Source organism: Nansenia antarctica (genome assembly GCF_963989245.1).
Source record: "Nansenia antarctica genome assembly, chromosome: 3".
Lineage (NCBI taxonomy): Eukaryota > Metazoa > Chordata > Actinopteri > Argentiniformes > Microstomatidae > Nansenia > Nansenia antarctica.
The window spans coordinates 12086574-12100863 of NC_137688.1; the positions used below are offsets into that span (position 1 = coordinate 12086574).

The window sequence follows — 14290 nt, forward strand, 5'->3', positions numbered from 1 at the left end:
TCAGAGTCTGTCCCCTAACACTAACCCCACCATGTCAGAGTCTGTCTCCTAACACTAACCCCACCATGTCAGAGTCTGTCTCCTAACACTAACCCCACCATGTCAGAGTCTGTCTCCTAACACTAACCCCACCATGTCAGAGTCTGTCTCCTAACACTAACCCCACCATGTCAGAGTCTGTCTCCTAACACTAACCCCACCATGTCAGAGTCTGTCCCCTAACACTAACCCCACCATGTCAGAGTCTGTCTCCTAACACTAACCCCACCATGTCAGAGTCTGTCCCCTAACACTAACCCCACCATGTCAGAGTCTGTCTCCCGACACTAACCCCACCATGTCAGAGTCTGTCTCCTAACACTAACCCCACCATGTCAGAGTCTGTCTCCTAACACTAACCCCACCATGTCAGAGTCTGTCTCCTAACACTAACCCCACCATGTCAGAGTCTGTCCCCTAACACTAACCCCACCATGTCAGAGTCTGTCTCCTAACACTAACCTCACCATGTCAGAGTCTGTCCCCTAACACTAACCCCACCATGTCAGAGTCTGTCTCCTAACACTAACCCCACCATGTCAGAGTCTGTCCCCTAACACTAACCCCACCATGTCAGAGTCTGTCCCCTAACACTAACCCCACCATGTCAGAGTCTGTCTCCTAACACTAACCCCACCATGTCAGAGTCTGTCTCCCAACACTAACCCCACCATGTCAGAGTCTGTCCCCTAACACTAACCCCACCATGTCAGAGTCTGTCTCCTAACACTAACCCCACCACGTCAGAGTCTGTCTCCCAACACTAACCCCACCATGTCAGAGTCTGTCTCCTAACACTAACCCCACCATGTTAGAGTCTGTCTCCTAACACTAACCCCACCATGTCAGAGTCTGTCTCCTAACACTAACCCCACCATGTCAGAGTCTGTCTCCTAACACTAACCCCACCATGTCAGAGTCTGTCTCCTAACACTAACCCCACCATGTCAGAGTCTGTCTCCTAACACTAACCCCACCATGTCAGAGTCTGTCTCCTAACACTAACTCCATCATGTCAGAGTCTGTCTGGGGGGTTTGGGATTCACCTTTCTCTTCTGTGAATCGGTAGGAAGGTGCGCACACGTGCACACAGACACACACACACACACACACACACACACACGCGCACACACACACACACACACACACACACACACACACACACACACACACCTGTGTGCTGTCACCTGGTCTCCTGCTCTGTGCAGGGATTAGGTGTAAATCCCCAGCTCTTTCTACTAAAGGAAAGGACCCTGGAGTGGAATGGGCCTAGATAGATTAAAGATCCCACACATGGCGCCTGTTTTAACAGCAGCTCAAGTGAGTGAGAACACTTTTCTTTAACGTTTCACAGTTTTCGGCAGTTGTTTTCCAAAAGTAGATCTGATGTTTATTGGAAATTATTGGGGCCATTTATTTGCTTTCCGTTGACCTTAATAAGACCACATTTCTATTTACATATTTTGTTCACAAATTTGATAATAGAATTTCTTACTATATCTCACTTGTTGACAGCAACCAGAATGTGGAGACTGATTCACTGAAAAAGAGATTACATATAAAACAAACCGATTATGTGCTTCCATTTTGTTTCCTTTCTGACTTTGTATACATTTATCCACCTATTTATCCATTTGATGGTGGGGGAGAGAAGCTAACAAAGAGCAATGTTGTCTGTTGGAAGAGTTGAGCTAACTTTGAAGGTTTGTGAAGAGAGAGGCTTGTGATGGAATGGGCCGGGAAGGACTGTGACTTCTCCATTGAGAGTGGTGGGGCACGCCGGATTAGCTTGATTTGCCTCTGAATGGGAGCTTTCCATTATTCTTGTTAGGGAGCTGTCACATCGAATAGAGAAAGTGAAAACCTCCTTTTATCAACCTTTTCCAAGTGAAACTGAACAGGCAATCAATAACTGAATTCAAGCCCTGGAGAAAGTCAAGCAGAATGATATGGGGGTGTTATAAAAGGGGTATTTGTCAAATTGCTAATGGTGAAAAAAGCGGATAAGTGATGTAATTTTGGCTCCAGTTTGGTGGTGAGAAGAACAGCAAATTAAAAATAAACCATCAATGAAGTCATCTAATGAATAGGCCTGGCCGTGTGAAATGACCAAAAATACTGTTGAATAAAAACATAATTCTGAGTAATCTAAAAGGCTCTATTCATATTAAACAATTGTAGGTTATTGTGTTTATACTAAGTTTATGTTTTTGCTCTATGAAATACTTTTTCACTGAATTATTGTTCAGGGTATACATTAATTTAGCAAACAGGAGAACTGATTTAACATTTGAAATGTACGACATACAGCCATCGTGTAATTGGTTGGCAACATATTTATAGCTAGTGAAATAGAAGAACACAGCCTTGAGATGCAGGCTGCAATCACCTTCCCATGACATGTAAGGAGAGCCCATTAATACATTCAGAAACAGTTACTGTTATGATTAATTTTCCAATAAACTCAGTATATCACAGCCTCTGTGATAACACAGAAGAATTGGGAGTGCCTCACTTTTTTATTGTAAGAATGACACCATATTGTTTTGGGGTTTCATTATATTGACCTTATTGTGCTATTGTCCTTTCTCTGACACCATGATAATGCCTGAATACAAACGGAATTATGCTCAGTATAAATAGATCCCATAGTCGAGGGCCATTTCAATTATCCCACTACACACTGACAACATGGAGAGAATACAAACCAAACCCTTGGACCAAGCTGGTCTCAAGACATCTCTTAAACCATGTTTTTGACCATTGTTTGCGAACTCAGTAAGATCATCAAATAGAATGTAAATGACACTGAATTAATTACATTTGATTGATGTGATGTTCTGAGCTGTTTTCTACTTTCTTTTAGCCAGTAAGGTGAAATAACTTGCTTGTAGGTCCCTTGTGTATGTGTGATAAATTGTAAACTGTAAAAAAAAAATATATATATATATATATATATATAAAATAAAAAGTAATATATCTAAACAAGAAATAGAGCCCTTTAGATATCCTTATGAATGACAGAAAATGTATGGGGTTACACATATACTCAAATAATTTCCTATCAGTTTTTTACAGAAATGTAAACTGAGAAAATTGAGAGAGGTAGTAGAAATTGCTGTCCACTGGGCTCTGAAGATTTCCATATACTTAAAACATTCATCAACTAATTTCCTCATATTGGTGCTTCCAATTTTTACGCTGGATGGAGAAAATGAATCGGATCATTTGGTCTCATCAATCAATTTAGTAATTGATGTCTTAATTGATGGCAGTGTTATACAGTTAATTGAGCACCACTATTGTAGGCTGTCATTGTTCAGAGTGCTCAGACACACTGCCCAGCAACCAGAAGGCTTTGGGGGGAATTTGGACAAAGGAACTAAATTATGTTGCCTTTACCTTCTCTGTTAAATACACAGCTAAAACAAACAAGCGTTATTTTCCAAATATATTGGTAATAATAACACCTTCATAAATGTGCGTTTGCATGCAAAGTCATTTCAATGTTAACATTCCCTGGAATTTGGATACATTTGAACTACTAACTCCTTTTCTCAATTCAATTGATAAGCCAATTCAAATGCAGTGGTGTTTAAAACGGTTGATACAGTTAAACACTGAATAAACTATTTACTTAACCAATTCCCTGAACTCCTGCATTTCCTTCCAGTGAGTGAATATGAGGTTTTCATATATGTAATTGTCAGCCATCCATCTTCTGCACACTGTGAGGCGATAACACCCTCTGAAGAATCAATCACGCTCCTAATGGGTGCCTCACCTCCGACTGAGCGCCAGGTTCACAGCCCTCCACCACGGAGCACAGATTCCCATCTATTCCACTCCACTGTCCTCTCCCCCACACCAAGCCCCCTTACCTACCCCCCCTTTTACATCTTTATTTTACCTAAGTTCCCCTTTTTTCTCTGTGTAACCTGTGCTGGGCCTTAGTGTGGCTGCAGTGACCACAGTGGACGGGGGGGGGGGGTTGAGCCTCCCTGCTCTCCCAGGCTCCAGTCTCCCCACGCTGGGGCTAGGTAGGGCTGGGGCTGTGGTGCTGGAGGGCAGCAAACCTTAATTGGGTTATAGAATACTTTAATTATGGCAGTTTCCCCACATTCCAAGCCCAGAACCGAGGACGCCTCCGACACAATATGAGCTGTTGAGGGGAAGAAAAAAAAACACCCCAACTCTCACCCCGGAGTGCAGCTGCAAGGTAATTATCATCAAGCACCCCCGCATCTGTGTACAAACAATCCCACAGCTGCCGGCATTGATACTGTAGATGCAGAGCAGGAGAGTGAAAGCGTCGGTGGTAACCCAGAGGGCCCTGTAACGTCTCTGAGATGGGTGCCATGGTCTATTCATCACAGAGGTATCTGTGACACCTCGGAACACTCAACCTGCTTACAATTTCAAATGAACTGTCACATACTGCTAACAGAGTGGGCTTATTGTTGTTATGGAGTGTTGGATAAATGTTTGTTTCGTTATGTAAAATACCCAGGAGACTGCTGGGTTGCCGAGGGTAGCAACCTTTTCTAGCTCTAAAGCAACAGTGTAAACCCCCATGCCCTACATTCGCTATTCACAGTGCTGTAATATGATACTTTTAGGACAAGGTTAGGCCCAGGAAAAGGAAATATACGTACAACAAACAACAGCATCAACAACCCCCGTCCGTCCGTCCGTCCGTCCGTCCGTCCATCCGTTCATAGAGGTTTCAAGTACTGTACAAAGCATTCACACTTTCTACACTTGAAGTTACTGTACAATTGTCCTATTATATACAAAGTTGTCTTATTGATTTTATGCGAGGAGATTGTGATAGAGACAAATAGTTTGAAAAATGTTCTATGGATAAGTGTCAGGAACAGGGTGTAAGGGGTTTGTGTTTGTGTTTGTGTGTGTGTGTGTGTGTGTGTTGTGTGTGTGTGTGTGTGTGTGTGTGTGTGTGTGTGTGTGTGTGTGTGTGTGTGTGCGTGCGTGCGTGCGCGTTACTGTCTTAGTGTTGGGAACAGAATGTAGGGGGGGGGGGGGGGGGGTTCTGTGTGCTGTGTGAGTTGGGTGTTGTGAGTGTGTGAGAGGGCTAGCTAGCCTGACACGGAGAGGGCTAGTGTGGGAGAGGAGAGGAGAGGAGCGGGGTGGCGGGTGAGTGGGGCTTTATGACAGAGGGGCAGGGGAAGGTGTGGGAGGGGAGGAGAGGGGCTGCCCTGGCTGTCAGAGCTGAGGGCTGCTGGAAGACCCAGCAGGAGCCCCGCTTGGCCCCAGGGTGCCCCGTTACCACGGCGAAGCCTTGGAATGCGTCAGCACACAATAGGCTCCCAGGGCTCAGAGGGCACTCCGATTTGATAACCACATTAAAGTCCCACCAACATCTGTTGGGGTGCAGGAGAAAGGCCTATCTGCAGGCTTTAACCCCCCACTCCCCCCGAGAAGTAGGATCATTAACCTCCAGCCCTGAGAAGGAAGGGGGACAACAGCCCTCTATTTGTCAGCCGCCCGGCGTGTTAGACTGTGGGGGCTAATATTTTACCACAAACAGCGTGAGAAGAGAAACTGGCCTGGACTCCATGGAGAGGAGAGGGAGGATGGAGAGAGGTCCGCCAGAGGTTACACACATCCATAACCAGGATGAGACCTGAGTGCGTGCGAGCGTCATCACCATCGGCCTCACCATAAACACCCCCTGAGAAGTTCACAATAAAACATTTTTAAAAAAAAAGATTGTTTCTTTGGTTGTCGTCAAAAATCCAACCGATTCCACTTACTGTTCAATTCAATTCAACGTCATTTAGCCCCAAAAGAAAACTTTAGCTTCTTCGTCTCTTACATTTTTACATTTGACATTGTAACTATTTAGCAGACTCTTCTATCTCTCGCAAAACGACTTACAATTAGAAATGATAGGGACGGTCCTCTCCTGGAGTAACTTAGGGCTAAGAGCCTTACTCTCTAAAATTCCATCCAACTGCTGGTAACCTCTAATTCAGTCAATCTCTAGAATTCATCCGATCCTCTGGTTCATACTCTCTGATACCATTAGCTGCGCAAACCCCATAGATCAGTGGAGGCTGGTGGAGGTAGAAATCATAGCACGGGCTCATTGTGATGAAGGAAATGGAATGAGGAATGGTACCATAGACATACAGGATAGGACATTATCTCTTGGAGACACAACGGACTATGCATGGGCCATTCTACACAGCGGTGATGACCATTAAACAATATACAGCATCTCTGGTGGGGGATTAGGTGGGGGGATCAAATGCAAACAGGCCAGATGCAGAGTGGAGGTGAGCCACTATAGATATAGAAGGGAGGTGTGCCCCTGTCCGCTTGTTAAGTCGTGACGTGTTTCCGGGTCCCAACGTTGGCTGAGGCGCTGTCTTCGAAATGGAGAAATAATAATAATAAATTATATTTATATAGCGCTTTTCTGAGGCTCAAATACCCTGACAATATGGAGAAAACGGGAAAGTGCTGTGTCCCTTGTTGAATGAATAGATCCGAGTCTAAAAAACGATTAAACTGTCATTCTACCGCTGTAGTTCAGAGGTACTCTGGTGCAGAGAATTTCTGGTTTAGACCCGGAAATAGTTAAACTTTTGACGTCAGACTTAACAAGCGGGTAGCTGTAGAGGGGATGTGTGCCCCTGTAGATGTAGAGGGGAGGTGTGCCTCTGTAGATGTAGAGGGGAGGTGTGCCTCTGTAGATGTAGAGGGGAGGTGTGCCTCTGTAGATGTAGAGGGGAGGTGTGCCTCTGTAGATGTAGAGGGGAGGTGTGCCTCTGTAGATGTAGAGGGGAGGTGTGCCTCTGTAGAAGTAGAGGGGAGGTGGGCCTCTGTAGATGTAGAGGGGAGGTGTGCCTCTGTAGATGTAGAGGGGAGGTGTGCCTCTGTAGAAGTAGAGGGGAGGTGTGCCTCTGTAGATGTAGAGGGGAGGTGTGCCTCTGTAGATGTAGAGGGGAGGTGTGCCTCTGTAGATGTAGAAGGGAGGTGTGCCTCTGTAGAAGTAGAAGGGAGGTGTGCCTCTGTAGATGTAGAGGGGAGGTGGGCCTCTGTAGATGTAGAGGAGAGGTGTGCCTCTGTAGATGTAGAGGGGGGGGTGCCTCTGTAGATGTAGAGGGGAGGTGTGCCTCTGTAGATACAGAGGGGGTGTGTGCCCCTGTGGTCCATCGACAGCATCCTCAATGTGTTCCCTGCAGATGAAGGGCTGCAGGAGGTGCCCCAATGCACAGGGTCCTCAAGTACCTCCACACAAGTAATCCCATTCACCGCAGCTCATTACATGGGCAATTAAGTGCTGGGGTGTGGGGGGAGGGGGGTGGGGGGGTGTAGGGGTATAGGGCTGTGGGGGTTGGGGGGGGGGGGGGGGGAGTTACGGAGGCCCGGTGTGGGGGGCGCCTGATGGTCTAAGGCCCCCCCCCGCCGCCCTCCCCCCTATCCTCAAACACACAGTCCTCACCCCCCGATCCCCCCCCCGCCCCCCCGCCTCTCCACTCCTCCTTGCTCCTTCACCTGGGCCTGGGTTCTGTGGACACCTGCCTCCCCCTAATGAAGATCCATGGCTTCATTTCCATTTCTGGAGTCATATCAGAGACATCGGCGCACAGAAACGGGGCCTGTTCCCCCCCCCACCCCCCCCGGGCCCTGGAGGGCCGGATAGGATGACGTGGCTAAGTGCTCTGGCGGAGCGGGGCAGCTGCAGAACCTGAAAATGGGATTTGGTTCTGGGGGGCTGAAGTGGGGGGCGACGGGGTGGAGAGGGCCTCATGTTTGGATTGGCCACAATGGCTGCCGTGTGCTTCATCAGGAGCTCCTCGCCGATAATGAGGCTTTCTGCAGGGCAGGAGGAGGAGAGGAGAGGAGGAGGAGGAGAGGAGAGGAGAGGAGGAGGAGGAGAGGAGAGGAAGAGAGGAGAGGAAGAGAGGAGAGGGGGAACCACTCCAGACCAGCCTCACACACCGCTTTCACCTCCTCTCAGCAGACAACAGCCGTGCTACTCTCAAAGACACACACACACACACACTGTTGTACAAGCACCTACACACACACACTAGCATACAAGCGCGCGCACACACACACACACACACACACACACATATAAAGAACATTGATGTTAACAAAGTGGCTCCACAAATCCAACATTTTCCACCACGGTGTAAATGTGGGCCTGCTTTCATAAAAACGCTGATGTAATCTAGATGTCACATAATTACAGTAATAACTGTTCATGTCATGTTGTGGCTTGGTAATGTCTGTGGATGTGTGTACTGCTGTGAGTGTCCACTCACCTTTGTCAGAATCATACATTTCATTCAGCCATTGACACGGTTAAACGTGAGGCAGACAATCACAATCACACAAAGGATACAAATACGACAATAAAGAGTGCAATCATTTGATATCACAAAGGAAACAAGTGTGTGTGTGTGTGTGCAAGTGTGTGTCTGTACAGTACAGTGGTTTGTCTCGGCTTCCCTTGTTAACATGTTCTAGCTCATTGACTCCTCTCAACGCCCTGGTGTGTGTGTGTGTGTGTGTGTGTGTGTGTGTGTGTATGGGGGGGGGGGAGGGGGGGGCTGGACCAGTTGAGGAAGTGGAGGGGTGAATAACAACAAACAGGGTAAGAGGACTCACATATCACAGCTGTCTGTCTGTCTGCTCTACTGACTTAGAGGATGAAACATTGAAACATACTGATCGTCCAATCGGATTCATTTTGTTCAGTCAGATTCTACTACTGTGTTTGAGTTCTCTTACCCTGGACACCTTCAAATCAGCCCTCAAAACTCATCTCTTCACCAAGGCCTTTGGCCCCTAGTTTAGTTTTGTCGCTGTCGCTGTCTCTGTGTTTTTTTCTGTTCTGTCTCTCACTTTCTGTCTGTAAAATCTGTAAAGCGTCCTTGGGTTTGTGAAAGGCGCTACATATAAAACCAAGATATTATTATTAGGTTGCTGAGGTGAAATATGACTTTGCCTTTTTGACTGACATGCCTACAGTGCATCACGCAGACTTAGGCACCTCTGTATATCTGGATGCTTGGGTGTGACCAACCCTGTATCAGGAAATGTGTGAGTGAGTTCCTGAGAGCATTCTACACGTGTGTGTGTGTTTTATGTGTGTTGGTGTTGAGTGAGAGAACGTGTCAGTGTGTGTGTGTGTGTGGGGGGGGGGGGTGGGGGGGTGGGGGGGTTGTGTGTGTGTGTGTGTGTGTGGTGGGTGGAGTCTGAGGGAGAGGGGGGGTGGTTGGGGGGTGGGTTGTGGTTGGTGTCGTTTTGCGCCCCCCCACCCCCCCACCTGCACTCACCTGGAACGGAGCACTTCCCCTCCCTGGGTCTTATCTGCTCCCAGAGGAAATACCTGCCTCAGGTAAACACGACCCCGCGACCTCTCGGCCATCCGCTCAGACCCAGCACCAGCCTCTCCACCCTGGATGTTGTTCTTTATGCCCCAGTGAGGAGCCCCCCCCCACACACACACACACACACACACACACACACACACACACACACACACACACACACACACACACACACATACACACATACACACATACACACCCCCCATCCCTCTGTCTCAAGTTTTATCTTATCTACATATCAACAGGTGTAGCCGTATATCCTGCTTATCAACCTCGGTGTCTTCAGCTCTGTTTGGTTCTGTCACCCGAATGATTTACGGTGCGCGGAGAAGCAACACAAATACAAGTAATACATCTTATGTGACAAAAATATATTTATCCAATAATTCTAACGTACATTGAGTTAGTGCTATTGTACGAAAACTGAAATGTAATTTCATTGAAAGAATAATTAGAATTCATTAAAATGCAGAACTACTCTCCTTTTAATGGCTTTTGACTGGAAATTAATTCTTCTATCTATCCTGATGTCCATAATAAATGGGGGGGGCGGCGGTGATATTACGTTTGAAATATTTCCTCCAGAATTGTGAGAAATGCGCTGCCTCTGTGAAATGAGACGCAGTTGATGATCACACAGCCTGCTCGCCTTACAAGCCTCTTCCTCCCGATCACACACACACAGCCCCCGCACCCCCCCCCCCCCCTCCTCCTCCACAACCCCACCCCCCAAAAAAGACACTTTGCTCCTTTGCATAAGCACTGTGGTCCGGTCAAAGGACGCACTGAAAGATACCATGTCCGTCTCTCGTCCGTATGAAGGGAGACACACATTGACACAAGAGCGAGACTTCCTCTTACGAGGACGGAGGGGGGGGGAAGGGGGGGGGGACTGGAGTTTCACACGACAACACACACCGCGTATTGCTCATCCTCAGTACGTCAGCGTCTAGCAGGTGGATTCACGGATGGAAAATAAACGTCAGACATCCTCTCTTGGTGAGCTCATGGTGATCGACTCTGAGAACGCACCTGTCCTGCTCATCCATGCAAAATCCCTGGGATTGCCATTCCACCGTCGACCTGCTCATACTCCGACATGGGAGGAACCCACAAAGAAAGGCTGACCAATGTATGGAAATTGTATATGGAAATTCACAAGTCACACGAAACATCAGTGTTTAGAACAACTGCCTGTCGCCCCCCCCCCAACCCTCCCCCCTGCTAAGAGCCCAGTGCTGGAGTCAGTGTGTTGTGTGATTGAACTGGTTCTTCCAGCCCGGTGGTGGTGGTGAGGAGGAGGAGGAGGAGGAGGAGGAGGAGGAGGAGGGCTGCTGCTCCCGGAAAGGGGACTGCTCCCCTGGGACGCCCGGCCCTGTCAGAGAGGGAACATTCCCACAGTCCTGTCTGTTTCCAGGACACAGGGCTAGGCCACAGGGCCTGGGCTCAGGATCACCTCTCTGGTGTCCCTCCCTCCCCCCTCCCCTCCCACCATCACAGAACCCAGACAGACTCACCTCTCTGGTGTCCCCCCTCCCTCCCTCCCTCCCTCCCTCCCTCCCTCCCTCCTCCCCTCCCCTCCCCTCCCACCATCACAGAGCCCAGACAGACTCACCTCTCTGGTGTCCCCCCTCCCTGCCTCCCTCCCTCCCTCCACCCTCCTTACCTCCCTGCCTCCCTCCCTCCACCCTCCTTACCTCCCTTCCTCCAACACACAGCCCAGACAGGCTCACATCTTTGGCTCCCCTCACCCCTTCCTCCCCCCTCCCCTCCCTCCATCACAGAGGTTGGACAGGTTCACCTCTCTGGTTCCCCTCCCTTCCCCCCTCCACTACAGGGTCAGGGTTACTCTCTCACCCCTGGGCCACCCCCCCCCCCCCCCCCCTCACCCTCCCTCGGGCCCCTCCCCCCCTGTCACCTGAGCCACACAGGTAAATGCCTAACTTTATTTGATGGATGCGGTTTCCCACGGCGACAGTGATGTATGTGGGGCAGACCCTTCCACCCCCCCCCCTCCCCCGCCCCACCTGCCCCCACCACCACCGCCACTCCCCCCACCCAGTGAGTCTGGAGTGGTGATTCCGGGCTGATAACCCCCATGGTGCACCTCTCACAGCACCGAGCCAGAGAAACCAGAGAAGACAAGACATCCTGTGTCACACACCTGAGTGTACGCCTCATCAGCCTGAGACAAACAATTCCACACAATCCAATTACCACGGGACCGACCGGACGCAGCAACTAACACATCACATTAAAGGATGCTCCCTGCCAGGGACAGTGTGTCTTTGTGTTACAATGTATACCATGTGTGTCTGGCTGGCTGTCTGTAATTGTACCTGTGGGTTTAATTTCCTGCCATGACTGGGATATTTGCCAACAACATGTCTCTCATGTTTTCAGTGTGTAAAGTAGTAGAACATCCAACGACTCACTGATTCAGCACAATCCCAGCTTAGCTGACCAGTGACCCATACCGCTATGTCGACTACTGGGTGCTGTCTTGCTGTGTGTGTGTGTGTGTGTGTGTGTGTGTGTGCGTGTGTATGCGTGTGTGTGCGCCTGTGTGCATGTGTGCGTGTGTGTGTGTGTGTGTGTGAATATGTGTGTGTGTGTGTGTGTGTGCGTGGCTGCTCTAATCTAGCAAAGTAACTCCAAATCACACCTTACCAAAAGTAAATGTATTTTTTTCATTATTAGTGACCATGCCCCCTCCTCCCCTCTCCTCCCCTCTCCTCCCTCCAATCTAACGCCAGCAGATAGAGCAGGACTGGAGATAAGCGGAACAATGGTCAGGGTGAAGACCTGGATCACAGTGGTGTCCTATCTCTGCCCTCATCTCCAAACCCCTAATGTCTCTGTTAGAGGATGTTGTTAAACCAACTCAAACACTCAAACATCCTGCACCGTCAGTCAGTCACTCACTCACGTACAGGGCCCCCCCCCCACCCCACCCCACCCTACCCCACCACCACCACATCTGTTTTATGGGACTTCACACATTCGGCCAGGGCCAGGGATGCTTGCGGACTCTTCACTGGGGCTACTAGGGTTGTTTGCGGAGGTGAGGTGCACCCTGGGTGCTGGGTGCAGGCCTGCAGGAGGTGGGGACTTTGTGGAGAGTGAGTGTGTGTGTGGGGGGGGGGGGGGGTTTCACACACTCTTCTCTCGTCCTGGTTCAGCCAAGCCAGACTGAACACATAAAGACTGGACCCTCCACTCAACGAGAGCGAGGCAGAGCAAACAGCGCGTGAACCGACTGACGAGACAAACCGACACAGAGGTGATGAGCTTTTCAAACAGACGGGGAAGGGGGGTGGAGGTTGTGGGGGGGGGGGGTATACGGTAATGACAACTATAGCATAACATCAAAGGTTAACATAACTTCCTGTATATTCATTCAACATTACTCAGCAGTAGTGTGCTTGGTAACATTCAAAGGTTCAAAGGACTGGACAGGTAACTAACTGTAGCTCTAGTTTAATGTGACATAATACACACACACAAACACACACGCAAACACACACGCACACACACACGCAAACACACACACACACACACACACATATAGACACACACGTGTCTCTTGCAGAAGGGAGGAAGTCCTAGTGAAGGCAGGTTAATATCAGGAGCACTTGACGACAATGAGCTGTTATGAAAAGCTGCAGCTGTAATAAGGTCTTTGTTGGGACTTTAGAGCACAGCCACATCACGTCATTACTCATCCTGGTAGCCAATTTGCCGGTCGGCATGGCAACTGGCCCAGGCTAAAGCCAGGAGCAAGACCGGAATCTCAATGCCTGAGAGAGAAGAACACACACACACACACAACACACACACACACACACACACACACACAAAGAATGTGCCAGAGGAGGAAAAAGTTTACAAGTGGCCACAGTGAGGACAAGGTCTAGCGGTCTTCCGAGGTCTCGGAAACTCATTTAGAGTTTAGTGTTAAGAGTTAGTTTTATATCAACCAACCAAATCTCTATAACCCAAGAAATCTCTATGAAAATAGCACATCCAGTCCTCTGTGGAATACATCAATTTCCTTAGAGACCATCTGGATGTAGCCTACAAGTTGCTGAACGGTGTGTGTGTGTGTGTGTGTGTGTGTGTGTGTGTGTGTGTGTCTGTGTGTGTGTGTGTATGTGTGTGCGCGTGTATGTGTGTGCCTGTGCGTGCGTGCGTGCCGTGCGTGTGTGCCGCACAGTGGCTGTGTCGGTATGCAGCGGTGAGCGCCCAGGGTGGGTGTGGGTGTGTGTGCAGTGTGTGGAGCTATCCTGCAGGTCGCGGGGTGTGTTGGGTCAGTGTGGAGCGGTCAGCAGCTGCCGCCTGGCCTAGGTCCCACGATTCCCAGGCTGGGGTTTGGGATGGGGTTGGGGGGGTGGGTGGGGGGGGTGGGAAGGGGGGATTGACAGGCCAGTAATAAAATCAGGCGCCCTGGTTGGGCTGTGTGCGGCCCATTGTTCCCGGGCCAGGCCTGCGGCTGCTGTTTACACTCTCCCATATGCATTATTCAACGGCACAGGAGCTCCCAGAGAAAGGGGCCCCATTCAGGGATCCTCTTGCCCTTGTTTTGTTTTGCTAATTTTCAATTAAAATAAACCATCTCTCGCCAGAGCAGGGCTGAGCTGAGTGTGTGGGAGAGAGAGGGGAGAGAGAGAGAGAGAGAGAGAGAGATAGGGGGGGACAGGGATAGTGTCTCTCTCTCTCTCTTTGCCGTTTGAGCCACTGGGGCGTCTGAGAAGATTAGGACGATCATATGAATGAGAATAAAATGCTACTTATAATCTATTATGTCAGTGCTATGTTTTTTTTACAGTGGGGTTTAAAGGCCAGACAATAGAGCGGGATGCCGTCTCAGTCCAGGGCAC

At 49.2% G+C, this 14290-nt stretch overlaps 1 protein-coding gene across 1 annotated transcript in view; it reads right to left on the reverse strand.

Annotated features, from left to right (window-relative positions):
• Window positions 1–9448, reverse strand: part of atp11c (ATPase phospholipid transporting 11C (ATP11C blood group)) — a gene marked incomplete at its 5' end in the record, with an annotated part of 70659 nt that extends 61211 nt beyond the window's left edge. The window contains 2 exons of the mRNA XM_080526920.1: window positions 6668–7258; window positions 9410–9448. Of these exons, the coding sequence (XP_080383046.1) occupies window positions 6668–7258; window positions 9410–9448 (630 nt within the window). The remainder of the gene's footprint in view (window positions 1–6667; window positions 7259–9409) is intronic.
• Window positions 9449–14290: the final 4842 nt, after the last annotated feature.